This window comes from Rhinopithecus bieti, unplaced genomic scaffold, assembly GCF_001698545.2.
Source record: "Rhinopithecus bieti isolate Rb0 unplaced genomic scaffold, ASM169854v2 scaffold_18688, whole genome shotgun sequence".
NCBI lineage: Eukaryota > Metazoa > Chordata > Mammalia > Primates > Cercopithecidae > Rhinopithecus > Rhinopithecus bieti.
The window spans coordinates 1,089,315-1,111,015 of record NW_016809492.1 but is presented as its reverse complement, the minus strand read 5'-3'; the positions used below and the strand labels follow the sequence as shown (position 1 = coordinate 1,111,015).

Genomic DNA, 21,701 nt, shown 5'->3' with positions numbered 1-21,701 from the left:
AAAAAAAAAAAAAAAAAATTTAAACCTTTGGGCCAGACGCAGTGGCTCATTCTTGTAATCTTAGCACTTTGGGAGGCCAAGGTGGGTGGATCACCTGAGGTCAGGAGTTCAAGACCAGCCTGACCAACATGGTGAAACCCTGTCTCTACTGAAAATACAAAAATTGGCTGGCTTTAGTGGCAGGCGGCTGTACTCCTAGCTACTTGGGAGGCTGAGCCGGAGAATCACTTGAACCTGGGACACAGAGGTTGCAGTGAGCTGAGATTGTGCCACTGCACTCCAGCCTGGGCGACAGAGAGAGACGCTGTCTCAAAAAAAAAAAAAAAAAAATTTAAACCTTTATATATAAGATCACAAATATGCTCAAAGACAAAAAACTGAGAATATTTATAACACATGATAGATAGCAATACTAATTTGTTTTATAAAAAAATTACAAATAAAAGGAATGACTAATGGAAAAACTATATATAGAAAAATGTAAAGAATATGAAAAGAGCTCACTAATTAGAATATTCAAATGTTAGATATACACTGTATGATAAGTGGTGAGGAAACAAGAACTTTTATCCATATTGGTGTGTGTATATATTGGTAAACTCTTGGAGGATAATTCTGTAATACCTATCACAATGTTGTATGCTAAATGCCTATTAACAATTCTACTCCTAAGAATTTACCCTATGAATATACTCAGAGCATATGAAACAGTCTAAAAATATATTCTATGGTCCATGCATACAGCGGAATATCCCACTATAAAGAAGAAAATAGAACTGAGTACATCTCCCAGATATATCAGGAAAGAAAGGAACAGTAGGCATAGTGGTATTTATAGAATGTTCACACTTGTTTAAATTTTACAGGTATACAAAAAAATTGTTCTGGAATGCAGGTAAACTAATTCTCACCTTTGGGAAGAGGGTCTATTTTGTCAAAAGTGTTAGAATTGTTTTCATTTATCAAATTTTGTACTGTTTGAATTTTTTACTGAGTGTAAATTGCTTTTAATTTAAAATATTTTAAATTGTTTAATGTTATATTATTTGGACAGATGCTTCTTAGGCTAAAAATCGTTATTGCTCTTTTATCCTGTACAAACATTAAAGTTTGGTGTGTGTGTGTGCAGGGTTTTTTCCTGTGAATTTTAATGTTGAGCTATTCATTTTGTCAGGTGATTGCCCATTGATTGTTCAGTTTGCTGCTAACGATGCAAGACTTTTATCTGATGCTGCTCGTATAGTCTGTCCTTATGCGAATGGAATAGACATTAACTGTGGTTGCCCTCAGAGGTAAAGCTCAAAGAAGTTGGAAGAATTTTCCAAAAGATTACAAAAAAAACTATGTGTGAACATGGTAAAATATCTTTCTAGTTTTCCAAAACTTAAAATAGAGTTACAGCCCCGGGGCTCAAAACAAGAAGGAAGAAAATATAGGGAAATGTAATTTAGGAACATAAATTCAAAGGTCTTTTCTGATGACTGAAATGATGTATAGACAGGTGTTTTGTCTCCCCTCACCAATAGAATTTTTATGTGGCTGTGCCTTGAATCTCATCCATAAGTAGTTATATGAGAATCTAATGTTTACGGCAATCCCTAAAATGTATTTTTACTGTCACGTCAGATATGCTTGCTCTGAAAACAGATTGTTTGACTTAGGAAATCACCACATATTTTCTCCCTAATTAGTTCCCCTTATAAAAATACCTTATTATAATCACCTTTTCTTTCTATACCATAGTTATTTGGTTGGGTTTAAGTAACTGGGTGTTGATAGGATGTACTTAATTTGACAATAATTTTTTTTTTTTTTTTTTTTTTTTTGAGACGGAGTTTCCCAAATTGGAGTGCAGTGGTGCCGTCTGGGCTCACCACAACCACCGCCTCCCAGTTTCAAGCGATTCTCCTGCCTCAGCCTCCCGAGTAGCTGGGATTACAGGCATGCGCCACCATGCCCGGCTAATTTTGTATTTTTAGTAGAGACGGGTTTCTCTGTGTTGGTCAGGCTGGTCGTGAACTCCCAACCTCAGGTGATCTACCCGCTTCGGCCTCCCAAAGTCCTGGGATTACAGACCTGAGCCACCGCACCTGGCCTGACAATAATAGTTCTGCTGTACTGGCACTGTAGTAGATTATCAGTAATTCAAATTGTGTCCACAGAATAAAAGCAAAGTTGTTAAGTATAGCGTAATCCAAATTAGATGAGACATATTTGTATACTCATTAGGAGAGTTAAATAAGCTGTTTAGTGGTATTGGAATGCTGTAAGCCAAAACTATCTTTCTACTATTGAGACTAATAAAACCTCGTTAGGCACAATAAACATCAAATTTGGAATTTTTGAAATCTGAAGTCATTGCAATTAATTACTTGAAATATTTAAACCTGTTTTGGTTGAATGACTTTTAACTTAATATTCTCACTTGCCAATGAAAACCATTTCTCCTGAGTACTTTTTGATCTGGGAACATGTTTTCCTAATCTCATATTGATCCACTTAGAAATGTTGAACCTATGAATTTTTAAAATCTGCTTCTATTCCAGATCACTAGAGAAATGGATGCACTTATATTTCAGTGCTTTCAGAATTTTGTCTTCTCTTCCAGTTATTTAGAATTCACTTGTTCATATGTTTGCTTTACAAAGGTGGGCAATGGCAGAAGGTTATGGGGCTTGCTTAATAAACAAGCCAGAGCTTGTTCGAGATATGGTGAAACAAGTAAGAAATCAAGTGGAAACCCCTGGATTTTCAGTTTCTATTAAAATAAGGTAAAGACAATATTTCAATCTATTGATACAATCATCCGTTACTTAGGAAATAAAAGATTATTCCTTTTGTCTGATGCTGTTAGGAGTGTCTATCCTAAATAAATTGGCAGCTTGTGTATGGAAGTGTTGAAAATAAGACATTTAGTAAAAGAATATATACCATAATTTTCATGTATAGTCCTGAAAAACTTCCTCTTTGTACTTTTAACAAAAGTTAAAGCCTCCCTTTATTGTAAGTTTCACCAAACTTTCAACTTTAGCTATGTAGTATTTAATGTTAAGAAACATTACTGGTGCCAAGTATAGAAAACAGGAAAAATATGTTTGCACTAAAATTTCACAATGAAAAGAAAATAAACCAGGAATCAGTTTTTCCATGACAGGTTGAAAACATTTCTTTTTTTGAGACAGAGTCTCACCCTGTTGCCCAGGCTGGAGTGTAATGGCACGATCTTGGCTCACTGCAACCCCTGCCTCCCAGGTTCAAGCAATTCTCATGCCTCAGCCTCTCAAGTAGTTGGGATTACAGGTGTGTGTCACCACACCTCGCTAATTTTTGTATTTTTTAGTAGAAACAAGGTTTCCCCATGTTGGCCAGGCCAGTCTGGAGCTCCTGGCCTCAAGTGATCCGCCTGCCTCAGCCTCTCAAAGTGCTGGGATTACAGGAGTGAGCCGCCGTGCCCAGCCTGAAAACATATTTCAAGATAAAGTATTATGTTCTCCCACTTGGGGATGGGGGCATGCACAGCAAATATTAAGGTTTAAATTAATCTGTGACAGTACTTTCATGGCTCTTTGATTTATCAAAGCCAAAGCATAGAAGCACTAGGTCTAAGATAAAACTTGTTTTTTGTCCTTTGTTGTCAGTAGTGAAATAGCTAAATTTGAGGTCTTGGGTAGGAACTGATCCCTGAAGAAAACCTTGCTGATAATGACATATAGTAATAATATGATATAACAAAGCTAACTAATTTAGTAGATGAAATATCATTTTAGTCAGTTAATGTTAGCATTAAGATTTGTGTGCTGTGAACAGATAAATGTAATTTTGGAATTGTAGGATCCATGATGACCTTAAAAGAACTGTAGATCTTTGTCGAAAGGCTGAAGCAATAGGAGTTTCCTGGATTACAGTCCATGGAAGAACTGCTGAAGAAAGACATCAGCCAGTGCACTATGATTCCATTAAAATAATTAAGGAAAATATGTCTATACCTGTGATTGCTAATGGAGACATCAGAAGCTTAAAGGAAGCAGAAAATGTGTGGCAGATTACTGGGACAGATGGTAAGAAATAAATACTTGGGTTCTTTTAATTGGGAAGAAATGAGAGTGGGGAAGTAATGTTGATTTTCATTTGTTTTGTTTAACATTAAGCCATATTTTCCCATTGTACTGTTTTAAGCTAAGCAATTTATTAAAATGATGTTAAGTTTTCTACCTGGAAAAACATGGATTATCTTAACTGGGATAAATTAATTCAGTTACTTTTCTGATGCCATCATATCTAGTGACCAGTGAAGAATTTTCTAGATATCCTACTAGTAAAATAAAGCACCTAGAAATGAGAGTAAGTGGACTCGAGAATGATAAGAGCTAAAAGAACCCCAGAACTGCTGTGTAGTTTCATTATTCCCTTAAATTATTGGCATGCCAAGCCCTGTGATTGCTAGATGGGAAAATATAGATAAACTGAACTTTAAGCAGCCCAATTTATGACAGTCTAGATTTACCCTAAAGAAAAACTAAAGACTAATTGTTTAATGTAGAAATCTTTAAAAAAATAAAGATTTCTATAAGTACATTTAAACTTTCCTGGTTTACAAAAGGTACCAAAATTAATTCTTTTGTAATTGAATTAAACATACTAATGTAATAAAGGCATCACAAAACCTTGGTGATAATACTTTTTAAAAAAAATTCTGTTTGCTTCATTGAGCTTGAACTAATAACCAGGGGTTCTTAATGTATGGACAAATATGGTGTGCTTTAATTTGTAGGTGTGATGGTTGCAAGAGGACTCTTAGCAAACCCGGCCATGTTTGCTGGATATGAGGAAACCCCACTGAAATGCATCTGGGACTGGGTTGACATTGCTCTTGAACTCGGGACTCCTTACATGTGTTTCCATCAACATTTAATGTACATGATGGAAAAGATAACTTCAAGGCAGGAAAAAAGGGTATTTAATGCTCTGTCAAGCACGTCAGCAATCATAGATTACCTTACAGACCATTATGGCATTTGACTAGACTTCCCAAATAATTTTAATATATACTTTTAAACCCACAATGAAACCACAGAAGGTCAGATTTTGTACCTTAAACTAGTAGCTCCCAAATTTTAGTATAAAAACAATCCCTGGGAGCATTTTTTAACAATCAGTCATAGACCCCACCCTCAGAGATTCTGATTCGGTAGATCTGGGGTAGACCCAGAAATATACAGTTTAAAGAAAACTCCCGGTGGTTGAGACATCCTGATCATTCTAGGCAAACATTGACAAATACTGCTCTGAATACTGTTATATAGATATTAGGAGAATGGGTAGAGTGGGAATTTTTTCCTAAAGGAATCATGTTTTATCATGTTTTTAACATTTTAAAATAAAATTTATTTCAATACTAAGAAAGTATGGCTCATAGTATCTATAAGTTAACAAGAAGTATGCAGGTGCAAAAAAGTGGTGGAACAAATACCAACATCCATCGAAAATGAAAAAGAACAGGAAATTCTGAATCGAATTGCACTCAACTTATATTAAAAATTCCAATTGGTTAATGACATTAAATTTGGTACATTTCAAAACTTCTAGATCCTCCAAAGATTAAAAGCTTAATAAATAATACCTGCTACCTAAAAAGATAAAATTAACTGCAATCTACCATATCTTAAGTATCAGAAATTTGATAGCCAAGCTGGAGATGATTATATATTTGAAATGTTTCCTAGAGAATAGTAACCAGGTTTTGTTTTTAATTTTAAAGCCTAATTTTCATACTCTCTGTTTAATGATATTACTTTTATGCCTCTCAGCAGTTGATTGTAACTTTAAAGTCACATGGTTTGGGAGTGTTATTAATAGATTTTGTTATCGGTCGGCATGCACTGCAAGAATTAAGTATCTCAGACTGAAATAAAACAGTTCATAATTAAAGTATTATTTATTTTGCCAACATGAAAACTGTTATAAGGAAACAATTATGTAAAACTGTTTAATTCACGTTTGGGAATATTGAATGAATCCATTTTAACGTAAGCACTGTGGTGCCATGTTTTTTCTCAGTACATTCTGTTTTCACTTTTCAGTTAATGCATTTTTTTTTTAAAGATAACTGGCTTTTTCATTTTCTATGAATACTGTACAAAATAGGGAGGTATGGTCAAAACTCTGAATTGAATTACCCTAGTGTTGTGAGCACAGCATCATCACTAGAGTAATGTGCTCGGTGTTTGGAAGGAACCAGTGTGGAAGTTCTAACACTTTTGATTAAAAGTAACTTCCTGGCCAGGCGCGGTGGCTCACGCCTGTAATCCCAGCACTTTGGGAGGACAAGGCTGGCAGATCACAAGGTCAGGAGATGGAGACCATCCTGGATAACATGGTGAAACCCCGTCTCTACTAAAAATACAAAAAATTAGCGGGCGTGGTGGCGGGCACCTGTAGTCCCAGCTACTCAGGAGACTGAGGCAGGAGAATGGTGTGAACCTGGGAGGTGAAGCTTGCAGTGAGCCAAGATTGCACCACTGCACTCCAGCCTGGGTGGCAGAGGAAGACTGGTCTCAAAAAAAGAAAAAAAAGTAACTTCCTGGCTGGGCGCAGTGGCTCACACCTGTAATCCCAACAGTTTGGGAGGCCAAGGCAGACAGATCACTTGAGTCCAGGAGTTCGAGACCAGCCTGGCCAACATGGTGAAACCCTCTCTCTACTAAAAATGCAACAATTAGCTAGGCATGGTGGTAGGCGTCTGTAATCCCAGCCACTCAGGAGACTGGGGCCAGAGAATCGCTGGAACCTGGGAGGCAGAGGCTACAGTGAGCCAAGATCGCACCGTCACAATACAACCTGGGTGACAGACAGAGGGAGACTCCATCTCAAAAAAAAAAAAAATCTTCCTTACGGTTATGTTCAAAGTCTGTGTTTTCTATTTTTCTGTTACACGTGATCCAGAATATTGGTGATAAATTCAGAAAAAGCACCAACTTAAATGTGTTTTTGATTGTTTTATATTCTATCATTATCCATTTTCAGCATTTTACTATCCCCAAGTAATTGTCACCAGGATAGTACTTTTATTAAATTCCTGATACATTGTCAATGTTGAAAAAACTCTTCAACAATTTAAATGTACACGCACAGTTTGAAAAGCTGGAAAATAGTAATTAAAAGAATATCCCCATACCCACCTTTCGCACCAGTCCCCAAACATCACGCTAAAGTTTACTGCCTCTTCCCAGCCCATGGACGGGAATGGGAACGCCTACGGAATATGTTGTGATACTACAGTTGATCCTACCTTCTCCAGAACAAAATGCTGCACGACCACCTCATCCTGGCCCCTTACTAAATGATAGTTTAATTCTGGACACAAACAGTTCCCACCATAAAAAGAGAGGAGGTGACGGGAAAGGAGTGCGTCTTAAGCGCGTTCGCTGAATTTGCACCACCCAATTCAGCCCCGCCGCCCGGCCCCGCTCCTTAGACCTGCACCCCGGGCGCCCTCCTGCCGGGGCTGCACTTAGTCTGCCCTTCTAAAGAAATTGGGCTCCGACCCCCAAGCATCAGGTCAAAAGTCTAATTCATACTCTGACTCCTCCGCCAATTAGAAAACAATTGTTGCCAATATACGTGGTCGCGCCGCCTGTGACTTCAGACGGGACGAGCCCGCGGGCGGGAAGCCTGCGGGGCGGGAGGCTGGGTGGGGCCCTGGCTCCCCTCCCCCGACCGGCCGCGGCGTCTGACGTCCCGCGCGTCGGCGGCCGCGGAGCAGCGCGGGGAGCCAGGCGGGCCGCCGGCGGGTAAGGGCGGCCGCGACCCGGGGACCCGTGGGGCGCTAGGCCGTGGAGGGAGAGCGCCGCTCCCTGGTCTGGAGAACCCCGCGGAGCTGGCCCTGCCCGGTCCGCGGAGCGGTGGTCGAGGGCCTGCGGCGCCTTCTGGGAGCGGGAGGGCCGGGAAGCCGGGCGTTGGTGGAGGGTGGCGTTGGGCTTCTGTCGCCGCGAAGCTGGCGGAAAAGGCAGTGGCCAGCAGGCCGCCTCGCCAGGTCCCACGACTCCCAGGGAGGTAGGCACCCGCTTCCCGGGCCACCCTTTCACCCTTCCTGACCGGGGTCCGTGCCGGCCGTCCCAGGTGCGGGAAGGTGGGACACGGTCCATCCCCTGACAAAAACGCTGCGCCTCGGGGCCTTGAACGGTTTTGTTTGAAAGGAAGCAAGATAAAATAAGCGTTTCTCCATTTAGGTGTGAAGGAAAAAAATGACACTCCAATGGGCGGCAGTGGCAACCTTTCTTTATGCCGAAATAGGACTCATTTTAATCTTCTGCCTGCCTTTTATTCCTCCTCAGAGGTAGGAAACCTTCAAATCGTTAACTATGATAAATATTGGATCGCTCCTAATGTAAAATGAAAAAAGTTTTCTGAACATTAAAAAGTTTCAAAAGTCTTTGAAAATAAACACACCTAACGAATTAGGTAGTATATAATGACAATATTAAAATAACATTTTACATAAAACTCTGTTACGTGTACAGGTGAAATAACTTTTTCTTCCCTTCTAAAAGTAAAGGGGCCTATGCTTTTGATTCTGTTGATTACAGATATAATAAAGCAACAGTTATACTTTTAACACCTGCCCTACCTTGTCTCAGGTTTTACCTTTGTTTTATTGCCCTGAATTGGAGCCATGAACTAAATAAATGTAAGTGGATAAATCATGTTTACAGTACAGCATGGATGTAAAAGTGTTTCATTGAGGCACTGGAACAGCAATTTAGAAACCAAAGCCAATAAATTATTCTTAGTTTTGGCCTATGTAACCGATAAATAGTTTCATTAATGTTTAATGACGATTTTACTACTTTTGGTTTCACATAAAATTAACGCATGTCTATTAAAAGTGCTGAATGTGAAAAGTATCACAACCATCTATTAGCTTTAGTTCTTTAGTGACGGAACTTCTAAGGTCTTTAAGAACCAAGTACAGTGTTTCAAGCCAAGCACTGGCTCATTTTACCCTTGAAATAATCTTTTTAGTCGTTTAGTTTTAGATCCAGAAATTTGATAGTATGAATGGGGAAATGCACATGTAATAAAAATATTGCAAGATATTCGTTCATATTCCTGGCATAAAAGAAAATGTTTCGTAAATGAGATCCTAGAGATAACTCACTAAAGTGTAGTAAAATCCCAGGAGGACTGGGAGAAACTTTAAGAAGTTTTACCTTAGCTCAGGGTCCAGATAGTCTTTCACAACTCCTAACTTGCTCCTTGCCTGCCTGGATTTCTGCTCTCTTCTGTCCTTCTCTATCAACTAAGCTAAGCTCAGTACGTTGTTTCTTACTAAAGAAAAAAAATTGAATCATCCTGTAGGGTCTTTGATCTTATTTGATCCATCCCACCCATGTTCTACAGATCGCATACTGCGACCCAGGAGGGCAAGTAGCCTAAGGTTACCTAGCTGGTAAGTGACAGGTTCTAGATAAAAATCTGGCTCTTAGTCCAGTGTTCTTTCTACTCCATCATGCTGCCTCTCATCCTGTAGGTTTTGTTTCAAACTCAGTAACACTGTTTTGCTTTTTAGTAGTAGTTGCAATGATAGAATCTTATATATTCAAGAGAAAGAAAGATCTTGTATGTAAACATCTAATTTGTAGATAAGGCTTAAGGGTTTGCAAAGAAGAAAAAATTGTAAGTTGATCTTTTCTCCATCAGAGTGATCTGTAAGTTATGGATCAATGTTTTTCTTCCTGCCAAATAAAAATTTAACCCATCCTGATCAAGTGGCTATTAGATAGATGTGTGTATATTTGCACATGATATGTAAATGTATTCTCATGTACAAATATAAAGAAAATACGGTATGTATGCACGCAGATCATTTATAATGTGCCCTATGTGTGTATCCACATCTTTTTATCTTTTATATGTGTATCACCATAATCTTTAAGAAAATATTTCATCATTTAGTCTCTATTATTTTCTTACATAACCCAGTGGTTAAAGGCACATGCTCAGAAATCAGGTCACCTATAACTGCATGATACTAACCTTGGGCATGCTCTTGATCCTTTCTGATCTGTTTCCCCATCTGTAAAATGGAAATAGTACTAGTGCCTACCTCATATGGTAGTTGTTGTAATTAAATGAGATAAAACATGTAAAAATACTTAGAACCATAATATAGTGAGAACATAATATGTTGTAACTCTGATAAGGTGCTCAAATGCTAGTTGTTCCCTATGGGAGGTCTCTTATGTTCCCTTTTACACCACACCAAACCTTGAAGAAATAAGTAAATTTACATTTGGACCTAGATCAAGATATTACCACTTACATTATCTTAAAAATATAAAATTTTATATTGCATAATTTAAATATTGGCTATATAAAATGCTTGGAATTGGAAGCAGAGACAAAAGGAATTGATTCATCTGTATGACTCTCCCTCACCCCACCAATTTCAAGTAAAGTTGTCCTAATCTTAAATCTTAAATTTGTCCTAATCTTAAAGTGAAACTTTTTTTTTCAAGTTGTAAGTGCTTGAAGCGTATTTAAGTGCTTACTACATTTTTCTGCCTCCTTTCGACTAAAGTGTTACTCATTTAAATTGCCCATGTACAATTGCATGATGGATTATTTTGTCACTCTGCCATTTACAACCCATGCTTTCTTACCACTGTCTTTGCTTATACTGTTCAATCCATCTAGACTACTTCCCCACCTCATTTCCTCTATGTTCACATCTTTATCTGTAGTAATTACATGGTTTTATATATATATATTGTGTGTGTGTGTGTGTGAAAATTATCATTATATAATTAAGATTTTTTCAATTTATGTGTATAATTCCTGGGTAATTTTTATAATTCCCTCATGGTTAAAGTAAAGAAACTTTTACTTGGAGGATATGTTAAAAGTGTACTATATAAAAATCAGTGTGTAGAGTTAGACCCCACTCCTGAAATGTTACCAATTGTTAGAACAATATATCTTTGTTATTTCTAAGTCATTGCTCTGACCATGAAAAAGATACAGAGTAATAGCTTCTATCAACAATAGAATCTTTTACTACTGCAAGAATTCCTTTTTAAGGTTTTGCTCATGTGTGGTTTACTTTTAGAATATTTAAGCCACCAGACAGAGGATAATCAAATATCAGATTATTATTAAATTTGAAAGAGTTGTTTTTTAATTCATGAGATACTCTGTCATGTCAGAATTAATAAATTTTAAAATTAAATTTCTGTAATTCTTTTCACTTACTACACAATTACTAAAATGTTACTTCAGTATTTAGAAAGTATTTCAAAACTTTTAGTTTTTTTATACCTAATATAATTGTATTGCTTTACAGATGGCAGAAGATTTTTTCATTTAATGTCTGGGGTAAAATTGCAACTTTTTGGAATAAGGCTTTCCTTACCATTATCATCCTATTGATTGTTCTATTTCTAGGTAAGTACTAGATTCCTTCTTTGAATAAATATAACTCCATTGTTTGTTAAATGAATTTCTTTTTAATTAATAGAGTTGATGTTACAATTTGTGTACAGTTGACTTTATATAGTATATTGATACTACATAGAGTGGATACTGATATATTGATACACAGTTGATAGATCCTACCATTCTATATGTTCAAACTTAAGTTTCAACAGGGCACTATGATTCTTAACTCCTTTTAGGTTATTTTAAGATTTAAATGCTGTATATTTATGCATACCTTGCTGTTCAGAGTCACCAGACTTTATTTTTCATGTTGTTGTCTCTCCTTTGTTACTGTGATGTCCTAGGCACCCAGGAGCTTAGCTGTTAGAAAGGCAAATAAAAGAATAGAATCGTTAGGCTCTCCAAGGACGTCTTAGATGCAGGGTGTGGATTTGGACTGGATTAAAAAATAAACATGGCCGGGTGCGGTGGCTCATACCTGTAATCCTAGCACTTTGAGATGCCAAGGCGGGAGGATTGCCTGAGTCCAGGAGTTTGAGACTAGCCTGGGCAACATAGCAAAACCTTATCTTTACAAAAAATGTAAAAATTAGCCAGGTGTGGTGATGTGCAGCTGTAGTCCCAGCTACTCGGGAGGCTGAGAGACTGGAGGATTGCTTGAGCCCAGAAGTTCAAGGTTGCAGTGAGCTATTGCACTCCAGCCTGAGCAATAGAACAAGACCCTTCGTTTAAAAAAAAAAAAAAAAAAAAAAACTGCAACATAGATTTGGGGACTACTGCAAAAATTTGAATATGGAGTGATTGTATAATATTAGGGAATTTTTGTTAACTTTAGTTGTGATAACAGCATTGTTACATAACAGGGTCAGCAACCTATACAGCCTGTGGGCCAAATGCCTATTTTTGTAAATAAAGTTTTATTGGGAAATGACCATGCCCATTTGTTTATATAACATCTATACTCGTTTTTCAGCATGTTTTAAATTTTCATGATAACTATATTTTAAAAATTAAAAGTAGATCTTTAGGTTCTTGTCAAACCAGAAGTTCCATGAGTCTTAATTATCACCATGTTTTTCTAGTTGTTGTTACTGAGCTCAGAGAGATTAAGTGACTTGTCTAAGATTACACAGCTACTTCTTGAAATGCCCCTTCTTGCACAGAGTATGTTTTCCCTCAGAATTCCCTCAGAGTTGTTGTGTTGTTGGTGAAATAGGATTTAGAGACGCAAACTTGGGACCCTAACCGCCATCTTTGACACTGTTTCGTGAGAAAATGTCTTCCATGTTCCAAACCACCAACCTCTCAAATAGAATCCTCTTTATAAAACTAAGAACATCTGGCATGAGAAGGGATGGTATTGTCAAAAACAGAAAGGTATGAATGGTTTGTGCCTCTTTTCAAAATGTAAATATTTGTCTCATGGTACATTATTAATGTTATGGATTGAATCTCTAGCCATATAACTAGTCACAACAAATCAGTAAAGAACAATAAGGAAAACCAGTTCTGCCACCAGCTAACTAAATGACCTTTGAAATAGCTTTTATTTTTCTGGGTTTGATTTATTCATCTTGTGAAATGAAGGGAGAGATGGAAATAATCTCTGCAGCTCCTAATTTTGTGATCTTCTAACTCTAAAATTATCACAAAAATTTATACTGAAAACTGTCACTTATGTAAGGGAGGAGAGTTGTAGTGTAAGTTCTTTTGGTTACATTAGAAACAAACTTGGCTGGGCACGGTGGCTCACCTCTGTAATCCCAGCACTTCATAAGACCAAGGCGGGCGGATCAACCTGAGGTCGGGAATTCCAGACCAGCTTGGCCAACGTGGTGAAACCCCATCTCTACCAAAAATACAAAAGTTAGCCGGACATGGGGGTGCATGCCTGTAATCCCAGCTACTCAGGAGACTGAGGCAGGAGAATTGTTTGAACCCGAGAGGCAGAGGTTGCAGTGAGCCGAGATTGCGCCATTGCACTCCAGCCTGGGCAACAAGAGTGAAACTCCGTCTCAGAAAAAGAGAAATCAACTTGAACTCACTTGACCAAAAAAGGAAAAATTTGTAATAAAATTTGGGGTTGTTGCAGAGTAGCCCAAGGAAGGAAGGAAGCCAAATTCCAGGGAAGGATTAGTACTTGGAACTGAAGTGTCCTTTTCTTGGCCATACGTTTTCCCTATATATACTTCATTCTTTATTATGGACTCTGATATTCTGTCTATCTCCAAGGCAGTAAATGGGTACAGCACAGCTGCCAGGTGTTACCATTCCAGACATATGTAAGGATTAATTCATCGTCTCTGAATCCCAATTCCAAATCAAAGGAAAAAAATTGGACCAGCTAGCACCAGGTATCTACTCCTCATCTCCTATAATCAGGAGAGTCACAAGGGAGAATCATGACTGCTGGCTGAAGCCTGCATCTTTGGGTAAACAGGGTAATTCATTCCCAGAGAACAAGGACATCATGGATAGTTCAGGCAGCCAGATAGTTGCTTATCCTCTAGGTCTCCATCCAAAATGGAGTAATGACACCTACTTTCATGTTTTAAGATTTAAATGCAGTAACATATGTAAAGTGCAGACTCTGATGTTCCAGTGCGCAACAATAATGTAAATAATGCAAAACCAGTGGATTACCCATGCTTAATTTATATTTTACTTTGAAATTTATTTCCTTTTTCTTGGTCATCTCTCTAAGTAAAGTAACTATTTTTTATACATTTTCTTGTTATATGTTTTTATTCTTTTTTTTTTTTTTTTTTTTTTTTTTTTTTTTTTTTTTTTTTTTGAGATGGGGTCTCACTCTGTCACCCAGGCTGAAATGCAGTGGTGCGATCTCAGCTCACTGCAACCTCCACTTCCCGGGCTCCAGTAATTCTCCAGCTGCAGCCTCCCAAGTAGCTGGGACTATAGGGGAGAGCCACCAACCCCTGGCTAATTTTTGGGTTTTTTTTGTGGAGACAGGGTTTTGTCATGTTGCCCCAGGCTGGTCCCAAACTCCTAAGCTCAAAACCGTCCACATACCTTGGCCTCCCAAAGTGCTGGGATTACAGGCATGAGCCACTACACCCAGCCAAATAAGGCAGCTATTAAGAAGTATTTATAGTCTTAGAGCCAACACTAACTGAGTGTGTGCATACAAGTGTGTGTGCATGTGTGTGTATTTTAGGTGCTGGTAAGAGACAGAATGGAAGTGGGAATTTCAAGAGTATATTCAGTGTTAGCAGAAATGCATCCCAGGAATTTGAAAGTTTCCACAACTGATGTAAAATTGGATCATCTTCAGATGGTTTATAGAAAATTGACTATATGTCACATCCTTCCCTTATTGTTGACTCCATTCCATCTTTCAGACATAGTTACCTTGTTAGTATACAAGTGATATATTCTACAGGTAGGTTTACATGACCATTTACATTAATAAACCTTTTTAATATTATTGGTTAATATTCAGCTTTTCTGCGTAATGGATCCAGGAGTATTATTCCCATTTAATTACCAAGGATAATGCATCACAAAGAAGCATAACGATCCTTCATAGTACTCACTATCTGCCTACTCAAAATAAGTCGTAAATATATATTATCTTTGTTTATTGTTTTTTTTGTAGAGGTTGGCATCCTACTACATTATTGAGGCAATCTGAGAAATGACAAAGGGGAAATAGCCATTAAGATACAGGAAATTTTCTAAAGATCATTTAAGAGACTACTTTATATAACTATGCAAATAAATTGGAAAACCTAGATAAAATGTATAATTTTGTAGAAAAATGTAATTTACCAAATGAACACCAATAGATATAGAAAATTCAAGCTGACTAATTTATATAGAAAAATTATAGAAAGTTATCAGAAAGGACCCCTATTTCAAAAAAAAGCAAAAAAAAAGATAGTTTTATAAGAAACCCTACTGCTTTCAGAAAACAGATATTACTACTGCTTCTTAAACTATTCTAGAATTTAAAGAAAGAAAACTTCAAATTTTACAGAGCTAGAAAAAAGCAAGCTCTAGAATTGAAAATAAGTCAGAACAAATGAACTGAATAGTATATCAGATTGATATATACAACACAGAGAAAATAATTACTCTTGAACATAGTACTCTTAACTTTTTACCTCCCTGGTAGGGTACGTTTTAAGAACCAAGAGGATTACAATGAAATCTGAAACTTTAAAATAGTCTTGTTGTTGGTCATTTAAAAGCTGTTTTATGTATAGTGTAGCATCAAGCAAATGAATATGTTCATGGTATTGGAAACTAAGACTTTCAGGAACAGATATGGCATACACATATAAAGTCAAAAATTAAGAATTTTTTAAGATTTAGAGTGATTTATTTGGGTTTTATTTTGGAGTATGGAAATGTGGAACTAGACAGAGGTGGTAGTTGCACAGCATTGTGAATATACTAAGCACAACTGAATTGTTCACTTTGAAGTGTTTACTTTTATGTGATATGAATTTCACCTCAATAAGTTAAAACATAATTTTGTTAAAGACATAGGAGTCTGGCTTTGGTCATAGCAAAACGGGTTGTATTAGACTATTTCTCCTTTGTTAAAAATTATGAACCCTTGATAAAATACGAAAAAGGTATTTGAAGGCCTGGTAGAGCAACCAAAAGCAGGCAGAAACTAGAGGGAAGTCAGCCCTTAAAAGAAGGGAATCATACTGGGTGTGATCACATTTATATAGCCTTTCTTCCAACCGCTTTCCAGTCATGTGGCATAGACAACTATATAGAACTCAAAGCAAAAGACACTCTTACTGACAGAGGTCAGATAGATTAGAAAATAAAAGGGGTGTCTAAGAAAGGAGAGAACCCAAAAAGGGAACCCCAGAATCCACATGTAAACTCTTCTCAAATTCTTGGTTGACTCTTGAACCATGGATGTATAGGAAAGATTCCAAGGAGCTCAATGGAAAAGGAAAGGCCAGCGGAAAGCAGCAAGGCTGAGAAGAAATTTTGGCTGCTGGCCACCAAGGAGAGACAGAGTTTGGAGTATGAGCCTCATCACGTTAGAGGGGCTTGGTAAAGACCTTGAACCTTTCCACTAAAATCACAGAAGGGCTGCTCCTTAGGAATAGAGACTATATCCCAGGAACTAGAAATTTGCTATAACTAAGACCTAAAGCAAAACAGACTTACCCTAAAAAAGGATAAAAATCAAGCCTCTCCAAACAGCTGTAAACTGTACATCAGCAGTCCCCAGCCTTTTTGGCACCAGGGACCAGCTTACAGTTTTTCCATATGCAGGAGCAGGAGATGGTTTCGGGATGATTCAAGCACATTAAATTTATTATGCACTTCATTTCTATTATTATTACATTGTAATATATAATGAAATAATTATGCAACTCACCATAATGTAGAATCATTGGGAGCCCTGAGGTTGTTTCCTGCAACTGGACATTCTCATCTGGGGATGATGGGAGATGGTGGCAGATCATCAGGCATTAGATTCTCATAAGGAGCGTGCAACCTAGATTCCTTACGTGGGCAGTTCACAGTAAGGCTTGCACTCCTATGAGAATCTAATGCCACCACTGATCTGATAGCTCAGGCAGTAATGTGAGAGATAAGGAGTGGCTGTAAATACAGATGAAGCTTTGCTCACTGGCCTCCCAATCACTTCCTGCTGTGCACCCAGTTCCTGACAGGCCATGGAGCAGTACGGGTGCATGGCTCTGGGGGTTGGGGACCCCTGCTATACATAATCTTTGCAAGGGCATATGAATATACTAAACTCTGTTCACCAAGATACACTATATTCAGGGCCATAAAACAAGTCTCAATAAATACAAAGGAATGAAATCCTACCAAGGATTGGAATCACATAGAGTATGGGGGTTTTGTTTTTGTTGTTTTATAGAGACAGACTTTTGCTTTGTTGCCCAGGCTGGTCTCAAACTCCTGGCCTCCAGTGATCCTCCCGTTCCCAAAATGCTGGTATTACGGATGAGAGCCACTGTGCCCAGCCCCTACAGAGTATGAAAATAGAAATCAGTAACAGAAATCTGGAAAACCTATACATGTTTGAAAAATTAAACAACACTTGTTAGTAATCCTTGGGTCAAAGAACTCACAAAGGAAATTAGAAAATATTTTAACTGAATAATATGAAAATACAATATATTAAATTTTGTAAGATGCCGTTAAAGCACTGCTTAAAGGAAAAATTGTAGGTTTAAATATTTATTTTTAAAAAAGGTTTAAAATCAGTGATTTTAGTTTCCACCTTAATAATATCTACTCATTATATTGAATATTGACAGTGAAAAAAATAATATTCACTCAGTTTTTTAAAAAAGGTTAGCAGATTAGGATTTAGAAGGAAACTTTCTCATTCTGATGAAGATCTACAAAAATCCTCAAGCTAGCATCATAGTTAAATACCAAAGGCTTCCCCCATAAGATTGGAAACAAGTCAAGGATATTCACACTCTGTTTATTCATTTAAGTAATAGATGTCTTAGCCAGGATAATAATAAGTCATGAAAGAAATAGAAGGCATAAAGATGGCAAAGAAAGAAGTAAAACATCCTTATTTGCAGATGACACGATTATTTATATAGAAAATCCTGGCCTGGCACAGTGGCTCATTCCTGTAATTCCACCACTTTGGGAGGCTGAGGTGGGCAGATTGCTCAAGCTCAGGAGTTCCAGACCAGCTTGGGCAACATGGCAAAACCCCGTTTATACCAGGAAGTAGAAAAATTAGCCAGGCATGGTGGCTCATGTTTATAGTCCCAGCTATTCAGGAGGCTGAGGTGGGAGAGTTGCTTGAGCCCAAGAGGTCGAGGCTGCAGTGAGACATGATCACACCACTGCACTCCAGCCTGGGTGACGAAGTGAGACCCTGTCTCAGAAAAAAAAAGAAAGAAAAAGAAAGAAATAACCTAAAGTATCTATAATAAAGCTATTATGTCAAAGAAATTAATGTAGTGGGGTCACAAAATACAGGTGGGTCGGTACACAAAAATTCAGTATATCAGTAATTGTATTTCTATACTATAAGCAGTAAACAATAGGCAAATGACATTTTTAAAAATTCCTTTTCTAAAGACACCAAGAACCCTAAAACCTTAGAAATAAACTTTATAAAAGAGGCACAACAGCTCTATACAGAAAAGTACAAAAACATTGCTGAAAGAAGTTAAAGAAGATAAAAATAAATGGAGTTTTTTTATCATTTGGAATGCTCAATATTAAAATGTTTATTCTTCCAAAATTCCATGGACTTAACACAGTCCCAGTCAGAAACCCAACAGGCATTTTTGTAGCAGTTGATCAGTTGCTTCTAAAATTTATGCAGACATGCAAAGAACTCATATAATAGCCAAGAAATCTTTACAAATAACAAAATGAAACTCACTACCAGATTTCAACAGTAAAGGGAAAATAAAACAGATTAGTGGGCTTTATCTAATCAGTTGAAAGCCCTAATAGAACAAAGATTGATCTCCTCTGAGCAAAAAGAAATTTTGCCAGCAGATTGCCTTTGGACTCAAACTGTATTTCTTCCCTGAATCTCCAGACTGCCAGTCTACCCTGCAGATTTTAAACTTAACAAGCCTCTACAAGCATGTGAGCCAGTTCCTTTAAATAAATCTCAAGCTCGCTCTCTCTCTTTCTCTGTCTGCCCCCTGTACCACTCTTCCCCATACACACACACACACACACACACACACACACACACACACCCATTGGTTCTTTTTCCCTGGAGAACCCTTACTAATACACCATCTTAACTAAGTAATCAAATTTAGCAATAAAAAAGTAAGAGACAAAGTAACATTACACAGCATAAACTATGAGGGATTCTTGGCAAAAGTATTAAACCTTGTCCAATCAAGTATTTGTTTTATTTTATTTTTACTTTCTGAGGCCTGGCAGAACCAATCAAGTCTGAGTTCTAGTTTTCTAAAAATACAGGAGTTAGAGAAAGAAATTGGACTACACTTCAGACAAATTCAGAATATGAGAACTTTCTTTGTGCTGATTTATTTATTTTTTAATATTTAAAAAAAGAGACAGGGTCTTGCCATGTTGCCCATGCTGGTCTCAATCTCCTGGCCTCATGCTATCCTTCTGCCTCTGCCTCCCAAAGTGCTGGGATTATAGGTGTGAGCCACCACACCCAGCCAGAATGTAAGAACTTTCTAGAAAACAGTTGGCCTGGCACCTTTTTAAAAAAGTATTGTGTGTCAAGAGACTACAGAAACATAACTATATGTAATGAATATCCATTATAAAGTTCTCAGTTTGAAAAAAATTCTATGAAAGACATTTGGGAGACAAATAAAGCAAATAATCCAATTTAAAAATGGGTAAAGGATCTGAATAGATATTTTTCCAAAGATGATACACAAATGATCAACAAGCACATGAAAAGATGTTCAACAGCATTAGCCATCGGAGAAATGCCAATCAAAACCACAAAGAAATGCCACTTCACACCCACTAGGATGACTATAATCAAAAAGATAATACCAGGTGTTGCCAAGGATATGGAGAAATTGAAACCAACATACACTGCTTGTGGGAATGTAAAATAGTAAAGCTGCTTTGGAATACAGTTTGGCAGTTACTCAAAAATTAAACATAGAGTTACCATATGGCCCAGCAGTTCATCTCTTAGGTATATACCAAGAGAAATGAAAACATATGTCGATATAAAACTTGCACATGAATGTTCATAGCAGCATTATTCGTAATAGCCAGAAAGTGGAAACAGCTCAATACCATCAACCAATGAATGGATAAACCAAATGTTACCACATTCATACAATGGAATATTATTCAGCCATAAAAGTAATGAAGTACTGACATATACTACAATGCAGACGAACCTTGAAAACATTATGCTAAGTGAAGGAAGCCAGACTCAGAAGAGCAGATAGTGTATGATTCAATTTATATGAAATGTCTAAAACAGGTAGTTCTGTAGAGACAGAAAGCAGATTGGTGGTGACCAGGAGGTGAGGGATGTGTATAGATTTTCTTTGTGGGGTGATGAAAATGTTCTGAAATTAGATAGTGGTAATGGTTGCACAACTTTGTGAATATACTAAAAACTACTGAATTACACGTTTTAAAGAGGTAAATTTTTATGGTATGCGAATTATATCTCAATAAAGCTGCTAAAAATAAAATAGTAGTCAAAATGGCCCCAATTTTGTAACTGGAGTCTCCTTGTGTGGCAATAACTCTTACCCAAGACTTCTGTTGGTCACATGAAAGGGGAGCATTCAAACTTGTTCATACTTCCAGTGGCTTTTGAGACATCTAAGGCAGATGCCTTCCCTAGTACATACAAGAATCCAGGAACTAAGAATGCACTAAATGTAGACCCTTATAAGCTGTTTTCTATTTTCCATTTGAAAGAAGTGGTTTCCCGGCATCTGAGACTTCCCAGAACTTCAGCATCAAAGGAGCAGCTATATGAACATTTCCAGTAGCAGCTGCCATCCACTAGTCGGGAGGAGTGTATGCCACCACAAATCAAATCCCACTTTAGCAAACCTGTGCCAGTGGAAATTTCACTGTAACCAAATATTTTGAAGACCTCAATCATTTAAAGTAATAATCTGTAATAAAATGCTAGTATAGTAACAGAAATGGGATAGTCTCTTAGAATTGATTGTAGTGGGATATGACATCTGTCATTGTCAATAGGCTGAATTTTAGTCATCTTAGAGACAAAGTGTAAGGGATAATAGTTTGTAGTGTAGTTAGAGATGAGAAACAATAAAATGATGTTAAGTACTAGATTAATGATTTTAAAAATGCTATAGTAATTCAAAATTTGCCACTAGTGTCCATTTATAGAGCACCTACTTTGAGCATGAAAACTTCCCGTGTACTGTAGATGGAATGACAAAAAGATCGCCTCTAGGTAAAGTCTGTTATTTAAAAGTTTGGTCATTCTAAAACATTATTAACAAGTTTATATACTTAAAAGCCAAAAGTAATCTTTTATCTTCTTCTGTAATAGATGCTGTGAGAGAAGTAAGGAAATATTCCTCAGTTCATACCATTGAGAGGAGCTCCACCAGCAGACCTGATGTCTATGAACATACACAGATGAAACTTTTTAGGTCTCAAAGAAATCTTTACATTTCTGGATTTTCACTATTTTTTTGGCTGTAAGTAAAAAAAAAAAAAAAATAGTAGAAGCACAGTTTAAAAACACAATTTATGCTTCTGTTTCTCGTTTTGTCCACCTTTACTGTAGTTTTTTTTTTTTTTTTTTT

At 37.2% G+C, this 21,701-nt stretch overlaps 2 protein-coding genes across 17 annotated transcripts in view; both read left to right on the top strand.

Moving 5' to 3' along the window:
- DUS4L (dihydrouridine synthase 4 like) overlaps positions 1-5,403 on the top strand; it is a 14,084-nt gene extending 8,681 nt beyond the window's left edge. For all 16 annotated transcript variants that reach the window (XM_017889546.1, XM_017889556.1, XM_017889547.1 and 13 more), the window contains 4 exons: positions 1,175-1,292; positions 2,649-2,771; positions 3,832-4,058; positions 4,772-5,403. In XM_017889546.1, coding sequence (XP_017745035.1) covers positions 1,175-1,292; positions 2,649-2,771; positions 3,832-4,058; positions 4,772-5,019 — 716 coding nt within the window. In that variant the 3' untranslated portion in view covers positions 5,020-5,403. The remainder of the gene's footprint in view (positions 1-1,174; positions 1,293-2,648; positions 2,772-3,831; positions 4,059-4,771) is intronic.
- Positions 5,404-7,472: 2,069 nt separating this feature from the next.
- BCAP29 (B cell receptor associated protein 29) overlaps positions 7,473-21,701 on the top strand; it is a 47,507-nt gene continuing 33,278 nt past the window's right edge. The window contains exons 1-4 of the mRNA XM_017889542.1: positions 7,473-7,790; positions 8,229-8,335; positions 11,342-11,442; positions 21,443-21,593. Of these exons, the coding sequence (XP_017745031.1) occupies positions 8,244-8,335; positions 11,342-11,442; positions 21,443-21,593 (344 nt within the window). The 5' untranslated portion in view covers positions 7,473-7,790; positions 8,229-8,243. The remainder of the gene's footprint in view (positions 7,791-8,228; positions 8,336-11,341; positions 11,443-21,442; positions 21,594-21,701) is intronic.